The sequence below is a fragment of the Nothoprocta perdicaria genome, unplaced genomic scaffold (assembly GCF_003342845.1).
Source record: "Nothoprocta perdicaria isolate Ctin4 unplaced genomic scaffold, notPer1 scaffold_98, whole genome shotgun sequence".
NCBI classification, from domain to species: Eukaryota; Metazoa; Chordata; class Aves; order Tinamiformes; family Tinamidae; genus Nothoprocta; species Nothoprocta perdicaria.
Genome location: NW_020456287.1, coordinates 554,327 through 570,302, shown reverse-complemented (window position 1 = coordinate 570,302; position 15,976 = coordinate 554,327). Strand labels below are relative to the sequence as shown.

The 15,976-nt window shown below is 47.0% G+C and overlaps 1 protein-coding gene across 3 annotated transcripts in view; it reads right to left on the bottom strand.

Annotated features, from left to right (window-relative positions):
• Nucleotides 1-5,705: 5,705 nt before the first annotated feature.
• FNDC3A (fibronectin type III domain containing 3A) overlaps nt 5,706-15,976 on the bottom strand; it is a 105,861-nt gene continuing 95,590 nt past the window's right edge. For 2 of the 3 annotated variants that reach the window (XM_026053277.1, XM_026053278.1), the window contains exons 21-26: nt 14,376-14,525; nt 14,021-14,304; nt 12,008-12,217; nt 10,569-10,735; nt 9,797-9,924; nt 7,424-7,738 (exon numbers count right to left, since the gene is read on the bottom strand). In XM_026053277.1, the coding sequence (XP_025909062.1) occupies nt 7,424-7,738; nt 9,797-9,924; nt 10,569-10,735; nt 12,008-12,217; nt 14,021-14,304; nt 14,376-14,525 (1,254 nt within the window). Of the gene's footprint in view, nt 7,739-9,796; nt 9,925-10,568; nt 10,736-12,007; nt 12,218-14,020; nt 14,305-14,375; nt 14,526-15,976 lie in introns of all 3 variants that reach the window. The other variant, XM_026053279.1, reaches the window with a different exon arrangement.

Genomic DNA, 15,976 nt, shown 5'->3' with positions numbered 1-15,976 from the left:
ATAGGCATTAACCGCCAGCCACGTGCCTCCAAGCGGGCGTTATCCACGGCACTCCCGCGTGCCGAGACGCCGGGGCCGGGCTCGGGCCCCGCAGCCGAGGCGGCGGCGCGGGCGCCATGATGCCCCCAGCGGCGCCTCGGGGCGGGCGGCTGCCGCTGGGGCCTCGCGCTCCAAAGCAGCGCCACGTTTGGCCGTGGCCGTTAAGTGCGTGAAAAGTTATGGCCTTTCCCCTCACCGCTGGCACGCCATGGCTCCCAACAGAGCTGCCGCCCTGGCGGAACCTCTTCCCTGTGCTCCCTCAGGGAAGATGTAAGGAGCATTTCCCCCAGGAGGTTTCTTTTCTGTAGAAGCAGTGACTCTATCTATGTGGTGATGACCCTCTTGTAGGAGAACAAGTGGTGCAGAGAGCTTTAAGAAGCATTTTTCCTCATTAAAACACSCATCTTAATGGCTGCTGGAGAAGGATGGCACCAGCACCCAAARTTTTTCTTCACCACCTACCAGTAAAGATTGAGGCTCGCTCTGGGGTTGTGTAGGGGTTGCTCAAGGCCATGGTGAGGGGAAGGTTGGAAGAGCGGCAGCAGAGCTTTATTTTTTCCCAATTATTTTTCATATTTTAATAATGTGTGCYTAGATTTGAGGCAATGCTGAGGGTTCATTTACCTCTTGGGTACCAAGTGCTGCCGTTGGCTTTGACTGCCTCAGCTCATGGGCTAACARGTTAATGGAAACCCAACTGAATTACACCTTGGCTTCATATTCCATATATCGTAGGAGGAAAAGGGTGTGTGATTACCTGGAAAATTCTTATTGATTGTATGTATGAGTTTGGAGATTTTATTATGAAGAACTTACTTTACTTCAGGACTGTCTGCATTCATATGGAAACAATCAATGGTTTGTTGAAGAAATTTGCTGTTGAAGGTGGTGGAGTAATGGTTAGAAATGCATGGTGTCTGCTGGACCCAGAAAGACCGGAGTACTTGCACACTGCAATCATTAAAAAGAAACACCCAAACCCTTTCCCAGGAAAAAAACTCCGAAATATTAACTAGCTTTGAGTGCAGCTTCTTCCCCGCTCAGTAGTACACAGGCCTCAAAAGAGAGGTGATATCACCATGTCTTAGGAGCCCTTGCCTTGACATTTGGACTCTTTGCCCAGGGAATAGTGCAGCAAATTCACTGGGAAAGTAATTTCTTCCTGAAAACTGTGGATATTTTTATAAGGGCTATGTTTAACATAGGTTCTTCCCTCCCTCCTTAATTCAGATGTGGTTTAGCTGTCCGTGGCACTACACCCTGTGGGGAGGATTCAGTGTTTGTGCAGTACTATGGAGGTTTGACAGGAGAGGCAGAAAAAGCCCAAAGGCTGGCACGCCACTCCACACTGATGTGAAAATAATCTGCAGCCTCATCCCCCAACTTCTGAAAACTGCCGTAAGAAGTGATGTATGAGTTTTCTTGGCACTCAAAACAACACTAGCTGGCCAGTAGTTTTGRCCATCCTGCATAGTGGTCTCCAGTGTGGTTGGAGACCCATCACACAAGCCTAGAGGTGCTCTCTGAGAAGGGGCCACCAGGCAGGAAAGGGTCCCAGGAAGTTGTTTTCCTCGGCAGGCTGCTCAGCTCCAAGTGATGTGGCTGGAGCAGGAACTGGAGCACAAGCTTTAGTTCCTGTTCTTTGCAGTGTTGTGATGGGTTGTGAACCCATGAACAACAAAGAAACTGTTCAGATCCAGTGATGATAAAATCACATCTTGGACAGTTTCAGGCTTGAGCCCTAGGTCTTTGCCTTGCACGTCCTTGGTCTTTGTGTGCTCTTATGGATGGATATGGAGTGATTAGACAAATTCATATAACAAATCCCCACCAGATCTTCACAGCCATGACYGTGGGCTAGTAACAGAAAGTCAGTTGCTGCCCTGTTCTGAAGGGCAGCATGATGTGTAGAGTCTGCATCTCTTAAGAGCCCAGGTAGYGCTACACTTGTGGTGTTACTCCCTTGGGCCAACCAGCAGCCTCTTTTTAATATTAAGTGTATTAAGAGCCTGAGCAGTTCCAATTCCCGGAATAATGGAGCTAAACACTAGTTCTGCAGCATTCCAAAATACTGTATTCGAATCATATTGCCCTGTAAAGGGTCATGCATGCCTGGTTCTGTGCAGGGGATTGTCTCTCCAACTCATAGTATCCGTGCGGTTGGGGTGAGAGAGAGTAAGGGGTCCACAGCACATGGACCCCACAGCCTTTTGAGGGATTCCATTCCACGCTCAATCTCCACATATTACAAATAAGTCATATAGAAATAATCCACCAGCCGCACCTCCTGGGGGGAATTGTTTAGTTACAATCTCACTACACCACATAGGCTGATTCTGATAGACTGGGGAACTGCTGGTTGCCTCGATACCCGTTTTATCTAGGTTAKGCCCCCGAGAGTAGTTGAGATATAAACAGACGGGGGCATTCAGGCTACCTAAAATATCCACCTCCTGCAAGGGAAGATTTTTCACAGGAAAGTCCTTCGTCTTCCCCATATCAGATTTCCACTGTTCGGCCTCTTGGGTGCTAGAGCTTCCCCGACCCCTTTTGCACCAACATTTCGGCTGATCAGTACCTGGGCGGCGATGTTGCTGACCCCATTCTCTTTTAGATAAATGTACCCCTACCAACGTGTTTGGAAAGGGTTCTCCGGTGCTGACATGGCTAAACAGGGAGCTGTTTGCTCTAACGTTACCTGTGCCTTTTTTGGGTGCCAAAATCGGGTTGCAGGGATAGTCATGGTCACACACACAGCAYGGAGGGACCATCGTGGTTTTTTGCCCTTCAAAGTTTGATGTGCACATTCAATGATTGCCTGCCTGGTAGGAGAGTGGGGATACCAAATATATGCTGGATACTCCATTGCTTCCCAAGTGTCCGAGCTCCTGCAGGGCCATCATGCTCACACGCCGACAACTGGGACACGTCTGTGTGGTTTGTCTGGCCTGGGCTTTGGTCAGTTGGAATTGCTTGGCTAAGGCTCGTGCATTTTGGGGAAAATGTTGTGTGATGGTCTCGCTTGTGGAAATAGGTCAGGCCCAACCTCTGCTGTCATCGTGCATTGGTCAACTACCCTTAAGGGTGGACTAGATGGTCTCTAGAGGTCCCGTCCAACCTTAACCATTCTGTGATTCTATGATACCCTATTTCCTTCAGCCAATGGCCCTGGCACTGTAGTGTGTGATCACATGTGGGCAATAAAGTAGGGATTGGGTCATTGATTCAGCCGTGTCCGTGAACTTCCCAGCTGGGCCCTCAATGGGGGATTGGTCACTTCACGGAGGGAAGGCCCTTCCAGACACTTTACCAGTCCTGCCACATAGAGAGAACCCGTTACAACGTTAGGGTTTTCTGAAGCAAATTTTTGAACGCTTTAACTACTGCTGCTAACTCTATTCCTTGTGTGGTTCCGGACACCTCTGTCCGTCAGTGCCATTCCAAGTGTTTCGATGTTTTCCAAGCAATGGCCGCTTTCCTAGTTCACCCGGATCCATCTGTGAATGCAGCAATTCCTACCACTGGAGTCTGCTGCCACTGTGGCCTCAACAAGAAGGGGATATTGGGGAATTCTGACCCCAATCGGTGTGGAGGGTAGTGAATATTGAGCTGTCCCATAAAATCAGCTAATTCTGTTTGCATAGACAATTGTTCTGCCAAAGGCCACTGCAGATTTTCTTTAGTGCAGGAAAATAGACTGTCCTAGGTCATGACCATTCAATGTCCTTAGGTGAATTCTGCCTTTTCGGATGGGATGCACGTACTGTTCTGCTACAGTAACAGCTCTTTTGGATTGTCCATGGGGCAGGAGAAGCCACTCCAGTACTTAAAAGTGGGTCTGTCATTGARGTGTCCCCCAGCAGCGAATGGTTGGTACCTACTATGTATAGTAACAAGGTCTATTTCAAGCTCTTCTTTGACTCTTCTGCTCTGTTTTTGATTGCACACACAACATTTTCTAGAGTTCGCTGACCTTCCTGAGTTAACTGCCGCAGGGAGCTCAGGTCCGGACCTCCCTGGAGTTGTAGAGGTCGTAATTCCTCTTTAGCAAGGTCAGTCACCGTCCGGGTACAATTTATAATCCTTAACAATTTTTGCAGGTCATTAAGAGTCCATATTGGTCCAGTGCTGATTTTTACATGTTGGGGCCGAATTTCACCATCAGTTATTCACCATCCTAGCGAATTCCAGGGGCTCGTATGTCAAACCTTTTCCTTGGCAATCTGTAGTCCTGCTTCAGTTGCTGCAGGCTSTATTTGCTCAGGGACCTCCCCTACAGCTTTCCATGATGGTCCGCTGCTTAAAATGTTACCCATATAATGACAGATCAGGACATCTGGATTCCTTTGCCTAGCTGGTGGTAATAATCTTGCYGCAGTCATTAGGCAGATGGAAGGGCTATAGATGGTTCCTTGTGGTAATACCGTGTAGGCTCACAGTGGTTAAGAGACTGTATGGAGAATGCAAACCAAGAGGCATCTTGAGGCTGCAAGGGCATGGTGGAAAAGCACACGATGGATGGGGTTGGAAGGGACCTCTAGAGATCAGCTAGTTCAACCCTCCTGCTCCAGCAGGGACACCCAGAGCACGSGGCGGCCTCCTGGTGAGTTTTGAAGACCTCTGTCAAGAAATTTTTCCTTAAGTTCCTGTGTAACTTTTGATTCTTCAGTTTATGGCTGTTTCCTCTARTCTTACCGATTCCCAAAGATTTAGGATCCTGTTGATCCCAGAGATTTCCTCTCTGCTGCCCCTGCTCTGTTTGCGGCAGCCGAGGGCAGCCTGGGTGCGAGGGCTCCCACAGACCGCAGACGAGACCCCCGCTAAAGGTAACAACAACAACAGTCACAGCAACAACAACGATCCCAGCAACAACAGTAACGGGAGGAGCAGGGGGTGTCACCCACGCAGGAGGCGATGTGTTGGGGTGCTGGGGCCCCGCAGCCACGCAGGATGTGGAGGCAGGTGACGGGCAGCACCCCAGCGCTGCCGGTGCCAGGGGGTCCCGGCCCCCGGCACCATCCCGGCCGCCCTCCCTGCRCCGCCGGCTCCTCTCCCTCAGCGGCTTCCCCAGCCCCTCTGCTGCCGCCTCCCTCGCTCCTCAGGCAGCCGCAGCCCTCGCGCCCCCGACACCAGGGACGGCGGGCCAGAAAAAAAAAAAGAATGATGCTTTTATTTTTTTCCACAGATTTTTTTTTTAAAGATACTTTGCTACATAGTTTTTATGCATTTTGTTTTCCTAGGAGACTATACATTTTCGTCTTCATGAAGTCCGACATTTTACAATTGCAAAGTGATATGTTTGGTAGTGTATTCTCTAACGTTTTAAAAAGTTTAGAGKTTTTTTTTTTTTCTCTCTTTTTTATTTTGGAATGTACAGTATATGAGGTAAAATTAAGATTACATTAAAAACTGTCTTCAATGCAGTAATACGCACTGAGGCTCAAATGGCAAATACACTATTAAATGACTATCAAAAATAGGAGTTCATTTGAGTTTTACTATGAAAAACCTACGTCACTGCAGATTTAACTGTAGTAACAAATCTGAACCGTTTTAGACATTCAACCGTAAGAAATCTCTGGGCTATTCCACACAACCTCATTTGTACTGCCAAACATGGCACTTTTAAGAAGGTTTTAGAAAACACCTGTTTATCAGGGTATTCGGGGGAAGGTACATCTGCCTATACATAAAAATGACATATTTGAAATAAAGTGTAAACATACAGTACATTTTAAAGACAGATCATTCTTGCCGCTTGGAGGCCGCGTTCTTCTCCGCTTCTTTTTTAAAACAAAACTCAGCAACATTATTCTACAGCACAGATCATTGGACGTATAAACAGTTACAATACATGCCCGTTCTAATATAAGAAATTCTTCAGAGATCTTCAAAGCACAAGACAGAGGTTCCTTTTTTTATTATTATTAAGACTGACAGAAGTGTTTAATACCATTAAAAAGGCTAAACTCAACACAACTAGGAGTCATTAATGATCCACTATCTCGTAACTCAAATAAATTAAGAGAGCTAATTACAAAGTGTATAACAAATAACGTAAGTGTGATGAGACAAGAGTTTTTCTTTTGTAAAGAGAGTTTCACTACAAGCTTTGTGTCACTGGCAGTCATTGACATCTAGCAAGATGTGCAATGGGATGCTTGAGAAAATTCAGTCTGGTCATCCAAGAACTCACAAATGCAAGCTCACAAAACATTGATGAGTTAGGCGATTGCAAAGTGCTCTAATGCAACATTAACTACATGCAATCAACAATTTGGTACAGTATCCAAAGAGACATTACATTAAACATTAGGATCTCAAGGAAAAAAAGCAGCTTTAAGTTCTCTGGTGCAAATGTACTACACTTCGTCTTCCGATTTGGTGCCCCAAAGGAGGAAGGAAGGAAGGAAAAAAAATATTAAGAAAAGGGGAGGAAAAAAAGGCAGTGCTTGATTCTGGTGGATATGGCAAGTGAATGCTGGGGGGAACAGCAACAATTTGGTAATGAATTTTATCTTGGGAAAATCTGCAACTAGCCAAACTCAGAGGGCACAGACATCTGTAGAAACYGCATCCTATCAAAGGTCAACTTCGGAAATGACTTTTTTTTTTTAATTTAAATAATAAATCTAAAAAGTTCTTCTCTCACACTCTCCCTCCTATATTCGTAAGAAGTTAGAGGCATTTATTTTACGGGTAAACATCCAATCCTGGGGGCAAGATACACCACTTGTGCCATCCCCTTGCAGTCTTTCCAAAGCATCTACTTGCAGTGAAGAACTCCACATTTATCAGGTCAGAAGCTTCTTTCGTGCATTGCTCTTCCATCCAGTTTATTATTTGCTGCCTGAGAAAAGCCCCTTCTACTTCGCCTCCCAATCCCGCTTCCCAAATAATTAAGACAAATGAGGAGGTAGAAATACAGCGCTAAGTTGCTTTCACAGCATCGGATTAATATTGTGTACAGCCCAAGGTGGTTAGTGTACGATTTAAATGCGTTCTACACATTCTTTCCCTGTTGTGGAAGTGACTCTGGAAGGTGTGGGCCAGGAAGCCGTTTCTCCGCGTGCGTTTGCCGCTCAAACCCTGCTCCCCAAGCACTGCTTGCCCCATGGGAAGGTTGTACTGCAAGAAGGCATGTGAAAGGAAAGGTTGTACTTCGGTGGCTTGCATCTTGACAACACGAGTCAGCCTCTACCTACCTGTAAGCGTTTTAAAGTGGCTGAAAAGGTCTGCGACAGTCCCAGTGCCGGTGCTAAATGCCTGTTTTTTTTTTCTTTTTGTTTTTTTTTTTTGTAAAAGAAAGAGAACAGAATTATTTTTCGATTATGAGAAAGTAAAACGTAATGGGCAGCGGCGCTCTAACCCAACCCTGCCTCCTTCACTTGATGACGAAGTACTGGATGATGACGGCGATGAGGATGGAGAAGATGGCGAAGAGGGCGAGGAGGAGGGCGGCGCACGCCTGGTCGCTCTGCGACCACTGCGTCCGGGGCGCCCGCGCCGCCTCCTTGGCGGCGCCCGCCGGCGCCTCCGTCCTGGGCGCCACGAGGAGCGCGGCGGCGCTGTAGGGGCCCACGAGCTCGTGCGGAGCCGCTGCCTCCTGGCACTGGCGGACGGCGCAGGCGCGGAAGCGGTACTCACAGTTGGGCTGCAGGCCCGCGTAGCGGAAGGAGCCCTCRGGACCCTTGTAGACCTGCCCGGGAGGGAGAAACGGTGCCCTCGGTCACAACGCTGCACACCCAAATGTGCCCACCCGTACGACTTCGTTATCCACGTCAAAATGTCTCACTAAGCAGAAGAAAGGACAAATTGTTGTCGTGTGGACACACACGCACGCTCCTCTTGCAGGAGGCACGGAAGAGCCAGGGAGCTACCAGCGAGAGTSCAGCGTAGGGTTCTGGAGATGACTCGGGGCTTGGAGCATCTCTGACAGGAGAAGCTGGAAGCTGGTGTAGCCTGGAGAAGGGATGGCTGAGAGGGGATCTCAAGAGTGTGCACTTCTGGTAGGGTGGCAAGAGCACGAGGCCGCATTAATTTCAGCCAGGGCCAGTGACAGGACAAGGGGCAATGGCATAAACTGGAGCACAGGAAGCTCTGCCTGAACTTGAGGAAGAACTTCTTGGCTGMGAGGGTGACAGAGCCCCAGGACAGGCTGCCCAGGGAGGACACGGAGGCTCCTTCTATGGAGATACCCCAAATCTGCCTGGGTACAATCGGGTGCCCCATGCTCTGGGTGACCCTGCTGGTGGCAGGGGGTTGGACTGGATGGTCTCCAGAGGCCCCTTCCAGCCCCAGTCCTTCAGCAACGAGGAATCACGTGCTTCATGCCTATGTGTGATATCCATGTGTGTCTCTCTATCCCACTCTTTTGGCAAAGCACGTTGCTCATCCCAGTTTGCTCTGAGTGGCAGGAACGCTGACTGCACCCTAGCGCTGCACCGAGTGCTGCACTTCCCACTTCCCATACTGAAAGTTGCAATAAGGACCATTCATGTGGCAAGAYACCAACCTTTGGATTACATCTTGGATCAAAAAAAGTAACAGATGGACCTAATATGCACAGTGCCACACAAGAAATGATGATTCATGAAAATATTAAGGCCTATAATCTACCACAGCAGAGAAAACACTTACTTAATACTGACTGATAATAAAATTATAAGTGCCTCAGAATTAATTGTGCTTCCTTTCTGGAAGGAAACTTGCTTGCTTAATAGTRTGAAGCAGAATTTACAAGTCTAATTTTATGTCAATTATCAAGGAGTGTACAGAGAAGCTCAACTGGCACTCCACATCCTCTTTAACATGCCAACTAATTTGTAATTTGGTTCTTCAAACTGCCCTTTTTGATAACCAAACTTGCAACTGAAACACTCTTGCAGCTGGGAGGATAGAGCACTCCCTACTACTGAGATGCTCCTCTGATCAGAAACTAATGACTGAGCTATATTAGAAACAGATTTGGACCTGAATTTCAACATTGCTAAGGAGAGGTCTTCTCCCTCCCATCAGCAGGCTGTGGCATTTGCCTTCCCATTGGAGGTGTTAGCAATAAATACAGAATTCACAGAATCACAGACTGGTTGAGGTTGGAAGGGACCTCTAGASATCACCCAGTCCAACCCCCTGCTCCAGCAGGGACACCCAGAGCACGGGGCACAGGGCGGCATCCAGGCGGGTTTGGAAGATCTCCAGAGAAGGAGACTCCACAGCCTCCCTGGGCAGCCTGGGCCAGGGCTCTGGCACCCTCACTGTCAAGAAATTTTTCCTTAGGTTCCTGTGGAACTTTTGGTACTTCAGTTTGTGGCCATTTCCTCTAGTCCTATCTCTGCCCACCACTGAAAAGAGGCCGCCCCCCTCCTCCTCCCTCACTGCCTCCCTTGAGGTATTTATACACGCTGATCAGGTCCCCCCTCAGCCTCCTCTTCTCCAGGCTGAGCAGACCCAGCTCCCTCAGCCTTTGCTCACAGGGCAGATGTTCCAGGCCCCTGATCATCCTSGTAGCCCTGCGCTGGACTCTCTCCAGCAGCTCCACATCCCTCTTCAGCCAACATCAGTATAACTCACAGTGACCTCAACATACTCTATGAGAAAATGTTTTTAGAAATGTTTTAGGTGGTAACCTTGGAATACTTAAAAACAAAACATGGGAATGGGCAATTAAGAACACACTGGAACACAATCATCTTTGACTTGCATGAACTATCAAAAGGACTCACGAGAAACCTACGGTGACATAAGCACCTCATACCTGCTTGAATTCTGAGTCCTTCCCCACCATGACCTGAAGGCAGTAGATGACTGGATCACCCTTCATGGGCTGCAAAACCTCCCACGTGACTTCACAAGTGTGATCATTTATCCTCTCTATCCTTGGGGCTGAAGGAGAAATAAAGCAGGCAGAACACAAAAGCAATGTTGTAGCAAAACAGCCAGCTCTGTTTTCTCTATTACTTAACACTATTTTTCTAGTGACCTGTACAAAAACCTGAATTCTAATTGCTATTTTTGCCTCAAATATAGAAACAAAAGATTGAGAGTCAAACGTGTTCTTCTCACCACCTTTTCCAAGACCAGAGCTAATAAAACATATAACTCTCCTGCTTTCATATAATCTAGATTTTCTCCAAGCTAAACTAAAGAAAGCAAGAAGAATGTGGTGATTGCAAATGGGTAAAAGGGAAAAGCCACCACTAACAAAAAAGATGTTGTTTAAATGATTCTTTATAAAGAYTAATTATTCTAAATGTGCTAGCAAAGTCTCATCTCAAATTAATGAGGTCACGTTCTCCTGAATGCAACGTTTCTAACCTCTTTATGCTAAGGAACCCAGATCCCATACCCTACACCCATGTACAAAACCCAGATCTTTTTGGGTCAAATATTTTAGGCTTCAGGCTGTTGTATTAAAGAAATGTTTCCCTACAAGCCYTACCCCTGCACCCTGGAAAGGGCTTTGCACCCTGAACGCTTCACAGGAATAAAATGCCCCTGCCAGCCCTCCCAAAAGGAGAACCCTTCACCTTTCAAGGCAGCTGGAACAGATTTGGGGGTTGTGAAAACGTATTCTGGAGACAGGGGGCCTTCGCCGGCTTCGTTGCACGCCTGAATACAAAATCTGTAYGACGTGGACTCGCTGAGCCTTTGCACTTTGTACGTATGACACGGTCCTCTGTATATCGATACGAATCTGAAAATGGAAAAAAAATAGCTTATATTAAACACAGAAAAGGGCTATGAAGTCAGAAAACTTCTCATTTGAAATTCGCATCATTTCCCCAAACCAAATGTGAAACCCAGAAGTACTTGTTTTGAAGTTAAACCATGTCTGACATCACTATAAAACATGCAGCTCATTTTCCAGGGCTGCATTTTGCTTTCTCARGGCTTTGGAACAAAATCTCATTTAAAGCAACCAAGGGCACTAGAGACTGTCTCGTGGCCGAGGTGACCCCTAAGCCCCTTCCCAAACCCTTCTGCATACGAGACAAGGGGAAGGGAGAGCAGCTCTCTCGCAGTAAGAGGCAGCATATGCTGCTTTTCCTTGCCCTCTTGCCCCCCAGCATCCTTAAGCTTTCCAAAACCAGGTGGGACTAGACTTCATCTGCTTGCACCTCTGCAGCTCTCCCTTCCTACACCCAAGTCACTTGCGGATCCAACTGCTCCTGCAGGCTTTTGTCAGACATGGGCATCCTGCCTGAAGCTCAGGTCTGTGTCACAGTTGTAGGGGACAACAAGTCCTGTCCCAGAGCTCTTGCAGAGCAGCTGCTCTTGGGTAGCCCAAGGACACACGTTTAACTCTTCCTACAGCTTTACTGCCTTCACCTACCTTCACTCATTATTTTACAGGCAGTACCTGAAAATGATCCTAGTCTTTGGCAATGGCAACATGTATCTTGCCAGTCAAGAGTCTCATTTCTTTTTCTCCTTAGAGCAGCACAATTTCACTTGGCAGATCTGCCCTGTGCCACTGGRAGGCTAAAGCTGCCCAGGGTTCAGACATGGTAGGCATGACAATAAATACGTCTGTCTTGCTGTTCAGGCACAGCTTCTTGTCCTGATTTAACCTAAGAGAGGGGATCATTCTGAAACATAGTTCAATACAGTTGATTCTCCCCTAGGAATAATTCCATGTAAAGACAGCAAGCAGGGACGAATCCACCCTTCTCCCACGGCATTGGGAGCATTTATAGGGCCTGATTATGCTCAGGATTGGCAAAAGAGCTAACGACAGAGGAGCAGTGCTGGTACACCTGACAAAACTCTTCATCTTGAATGGCAAATAAAAAATAGGAATTGTTCATAACCCTGAATGTTTCCAACACGAATCACCCTCGTCCTTCCACCCGGCGAGCAGCGMTTTCCTCCGTTTGCTGCAACTCAAAGCGAAGGGAATCCTGCCCTTGGGAACCATCCTCTGAGGCTCAGCCTGCGGTAACAGAGGGCAGATGTGGGTGCCAACCTGCCGCTCCTGTCGCCCATCTGCAGGTGATACTGCACGGCGTCGGGCAGCGCCCGCGCCGCCCCCTCGCCCCACTTGAGCTTCAGCGTCTGGGAGCTGGAGGCGGCGCATTCCAGGCGGGGCGGCTCCGGYGGCAGCGGCTTCGTCTTCAGTTTTATCGTGGGGCTGAAGGGACCCGCTCCGAGGCTGTTGAGGGCTTGGATTCGTATCCTGTTGTTTCAAAGGGAAAGAAAAAGCCATTAATTTGGTGTTTTGAAAACAAACTGGCTCTTTCCACCGTTCACACGCGGGGGAGAATRGGAGCAACCGAATGCACGGTGCTCTCAGGGATGAAGCTGCTGCTTAACACTGTGCTGGGCCAGCCTGCCAGGGACGTGCACAGGGTCCCTGCCCCTGCCACATGTGAAGCAGGGACATTTGAACCAGTYGGGCTGGTTCACAGTAAATACATTAGTGTATTTGCATCACTCACAACAGGACAAAGATGCAAAAGCTCCACCAGCTACTTCCAGTCTGCTCCACTTTTCTGCTCCTGTATCAAACGTTGTGATGGCCAAAAACCATGGGATTTGTGTTTCTCACCCTGGGCTTTCGCGTTTTATCAGGTCGGTTTAAGGAAGACTACAATAAAATTTTAAGGGCTTTTTAGAACAGAGTTGATTCATCTGAAGATAAAGGGCTGCTGTCCAGTCAGTACACCKAAAACACGGGCATCTCTGGCACCAGATCTCCGGGTGCCCTCAAACACAGGCCACCTTGGCTCTGCTTGGAAAAGAGCCAGCAAAGTAGCCAAGAAATTGATTTCTAAAATGTAAAAACAGAAAATAACCACTACTCTGAACACTTTAGAGATTTAAAAGGCAACTTTATAGATCAGCAAAGTGTGTCTAAGCCCCTTTATTAAAGAAGGCTAATACAACTAAACGCTAAAACAGTGCCATCTGCTCTAGGTGACCCTGCGTGAGCAGGGCGGTTGGACTAGATGACCTCTGAGGTCCCTTCCAACCTTAAGCATTCTATGAGTATCTTGGTACTAGGAAAAAAAGGTATCACAATAATTCCATTTTGCAAACAGCCAAGAAGTCTGGTTTCAAAACACAGGAAGATACTCTGATTTATGAATAAATATATTTTTCCCAATACAGCAACACTTAACATTATGTTCATTTCTTAGAGAAAAGAGGTTAGTTATGTGTGATCTCTGATTTTCACAAAGAAGCTATAGCTCAAAAATGTGTTCTACGAAAGCACTTCCGTGAGGGAAATGTTTAAGTGTCTTTGCAGTATCTCATTTTTCAGTCTGCTGACCTGAACAGCAACAGCTCTTTAAACTGCTTTAAATTAAATAAAAATTAATAACTTTGATTTCAGTGGGACTGACATTTCCCTTTAACACAGAGGACCTGTCCTCGTAAAAGGAAGGTGGAGTGTGTAGATACAGTTACAATTTTTACATTTATATTTTTCAACAATGCTCATGTGAAATATAAGGGATGTTTTTGGTAAGAAAAATTTTCAAAGATTTCAAACTGATGATAGATTTTCAAGCTGATGTCCCTTCTGTTCAATGACACCCAAATAGGCAGTATTTCTACAGAAATACTGTCTATGTAATGTATGATGAACTATCGTGGGGTCAAACATCTGCACAATTCAGACTGCTAATAGGTTCATTCCTTGGATGAATTTTTAGTGTCAAATATATCTGAAGTTATCTATCTGTGGCACAACCATGAACATGTGTATTTGAATCTGAATTCAGTTAGCAAATTCACATGTGAACAAGAGAGATACAACAGACCTACCACAGTAACAACCCAAAATAAATGGTTTAGGTAAGGAAAGTAAACACAACTCATCTAAGCATGCAGACCATGATTAAAAAGCTTCCCTGGATGCYAGGGTTACTTCCCAGAGAGCAACGCAGAGAATAAGCAAATTAACAAGAATCTTCCCTGCGGAAGGAAGAGGACCCTTTGGAAGGAAYAGGACAAGAGCCTTTGCCCAGCCTACCTGTACGTTGTATCTGGCTGCAAGCCCTCTATGAAATAGCTCAGAACCTTCCCAACGGTTACCGGCTGCTTATCTCCGAAGTCGATGCTGTAGCCGAGGATTTCGGAGCCGTGGTCACACGGTTTCTCCCAGCTTACAGCGAGGCACGTGGAGGGGGAATAATGGGGATTCTCCACCTCGTGCTCGYTCAGGCCCCGCAGGCAGCTCACCACGGCCGGGACGGAGGCGGGCGTCATGCAGGCCACCACGTCGCTGAAGGGGCCGGCGCCCGCCGCGTTCGCCGCCTGCAAGAGCGGAGGCCACGTTGGGGCGGCGCCCGCGGCCGCGGCTCTCCGCGGCACCGCCGCCTCCTTACCTGCACCCTGCAGTAGTAAAGAGTGGCCGGCAGAAGCCCCTTCACCTCCCAGCTGAGGCCGGGCCCGCAGTAGGAGGGCTGCATGCAGCCTTCCACGCCGCCCCACTCCAGCCGATATTCCGTGACGTCGGCTCCGTTACAGAGGGGAACCTTCCAAACGGAGACAGGCAGTAAGAACTTAAACCAAGAGGTAAAAATCAACCACACTCACCACATCCCTGCTGTTTTCTTTTCTATAGMTCAACAGACCAGGGATGAAGTTTTTATCCTGGTGTGTCAGAAAGCTGTAGAAATTCCCCAAGAATTCCACCTTCCGTTTTCTTTCCAGATTTCTGCTGCAATACTATCAAATAGGGCACTATTCGCCTTGAGTGACCTATAGTTTGCAAAACAGTGTTTACTGTTGCTGGCTACCCTATAGAGAATAAGCCACTGCGACTTCCATTGGCTAAACACAGAGGTCATCCAGCTTGGGGAATCTAGCTTGGGATACTAAAAAGCCAAGGGAAAGAGATGGACTTTCAGAAAGGAGGATTTACTGCATGGAAGTTTCCCCTGGATGGGTCTGGCAAGCTTGGAGCACGCTGGTTACTGCCTCCCCACCTCACACATGAATGGGGCCTTTCTCTGGGGCACGTCAGGCCAAGGACCCTCCGTCCCTGACCTCAGCTGGACTCAGCCCTCAGCAACCTGCTCTACATTTGAAATCGCTCCTGTTTTGAACAGGGTGTTGAGCTAAAYGACATCCAAAGGTCCAACTGTATCTCAGTTACCCTGTGATTCCATAACACAGATATCTAAATTAATCAAATGAATCCTAGCAAAGTATCCTAAGAGATTTCTTCAAAAGAGCTGGCTTTGCAGACARTTAACGAGAACCTTCTGACACCCCCAGTCTGACACACTGAGCTCTTCCTTCCTGGTAAAATATATTAACCTTTTCTTTGTGCCATTTTATAATTCAGAAGCTTCACTCAGTCTCAAGCAATTAAAAAGTTGTGCATAAACAGTATTTCCAGATAGCACCCTCCTTTTTACAAGCTTATTTTGTTATCTCCTGCATCCTTTTTCAATCAGATAACTAGATACTATGCTTTTTTAAGGAAGTCTGTTGGGCTTTTGCTACATTATTACTGATGCAATTACATAAAATCAAATCAGCGTATTAAAAAAACAGCAAATGTAGAATAATCCAGTGTACTATATGGATGGATTTGCCATAAAGAAACACAATTACATTAAACAAAAACTTGAAGATGGACATGCATCACTAAAAAATACAGTGTTGTATCACTGGAAAGCTGAGAGAAATAAAGAGACAGAGACACAGAGAGAGTGAAAGAGAGAGAGAAAAAAAAGAGTAAAAAAAAAGAAAAAGAGAAAGAAAAAGAGAAAAAGAAGGAGAAAGAGAGGACGAAGAGAGAGAAAGAGAGAGAGAGAGAGAGAGAGAAAGAGAGAGAGAGAGAGAGAAAGAGAGAGAGAGAGAGAGAAAGAGAGAGAGAGAGAGAGAGAAAGAGAGAGAAAGAGAGAGAAAGAGAGAGAAAGAGAGAGAAAGAGAGAGAAAGAAAGAAAAAGAGAGGGAGAGGAAGGGAGAGGAAGGG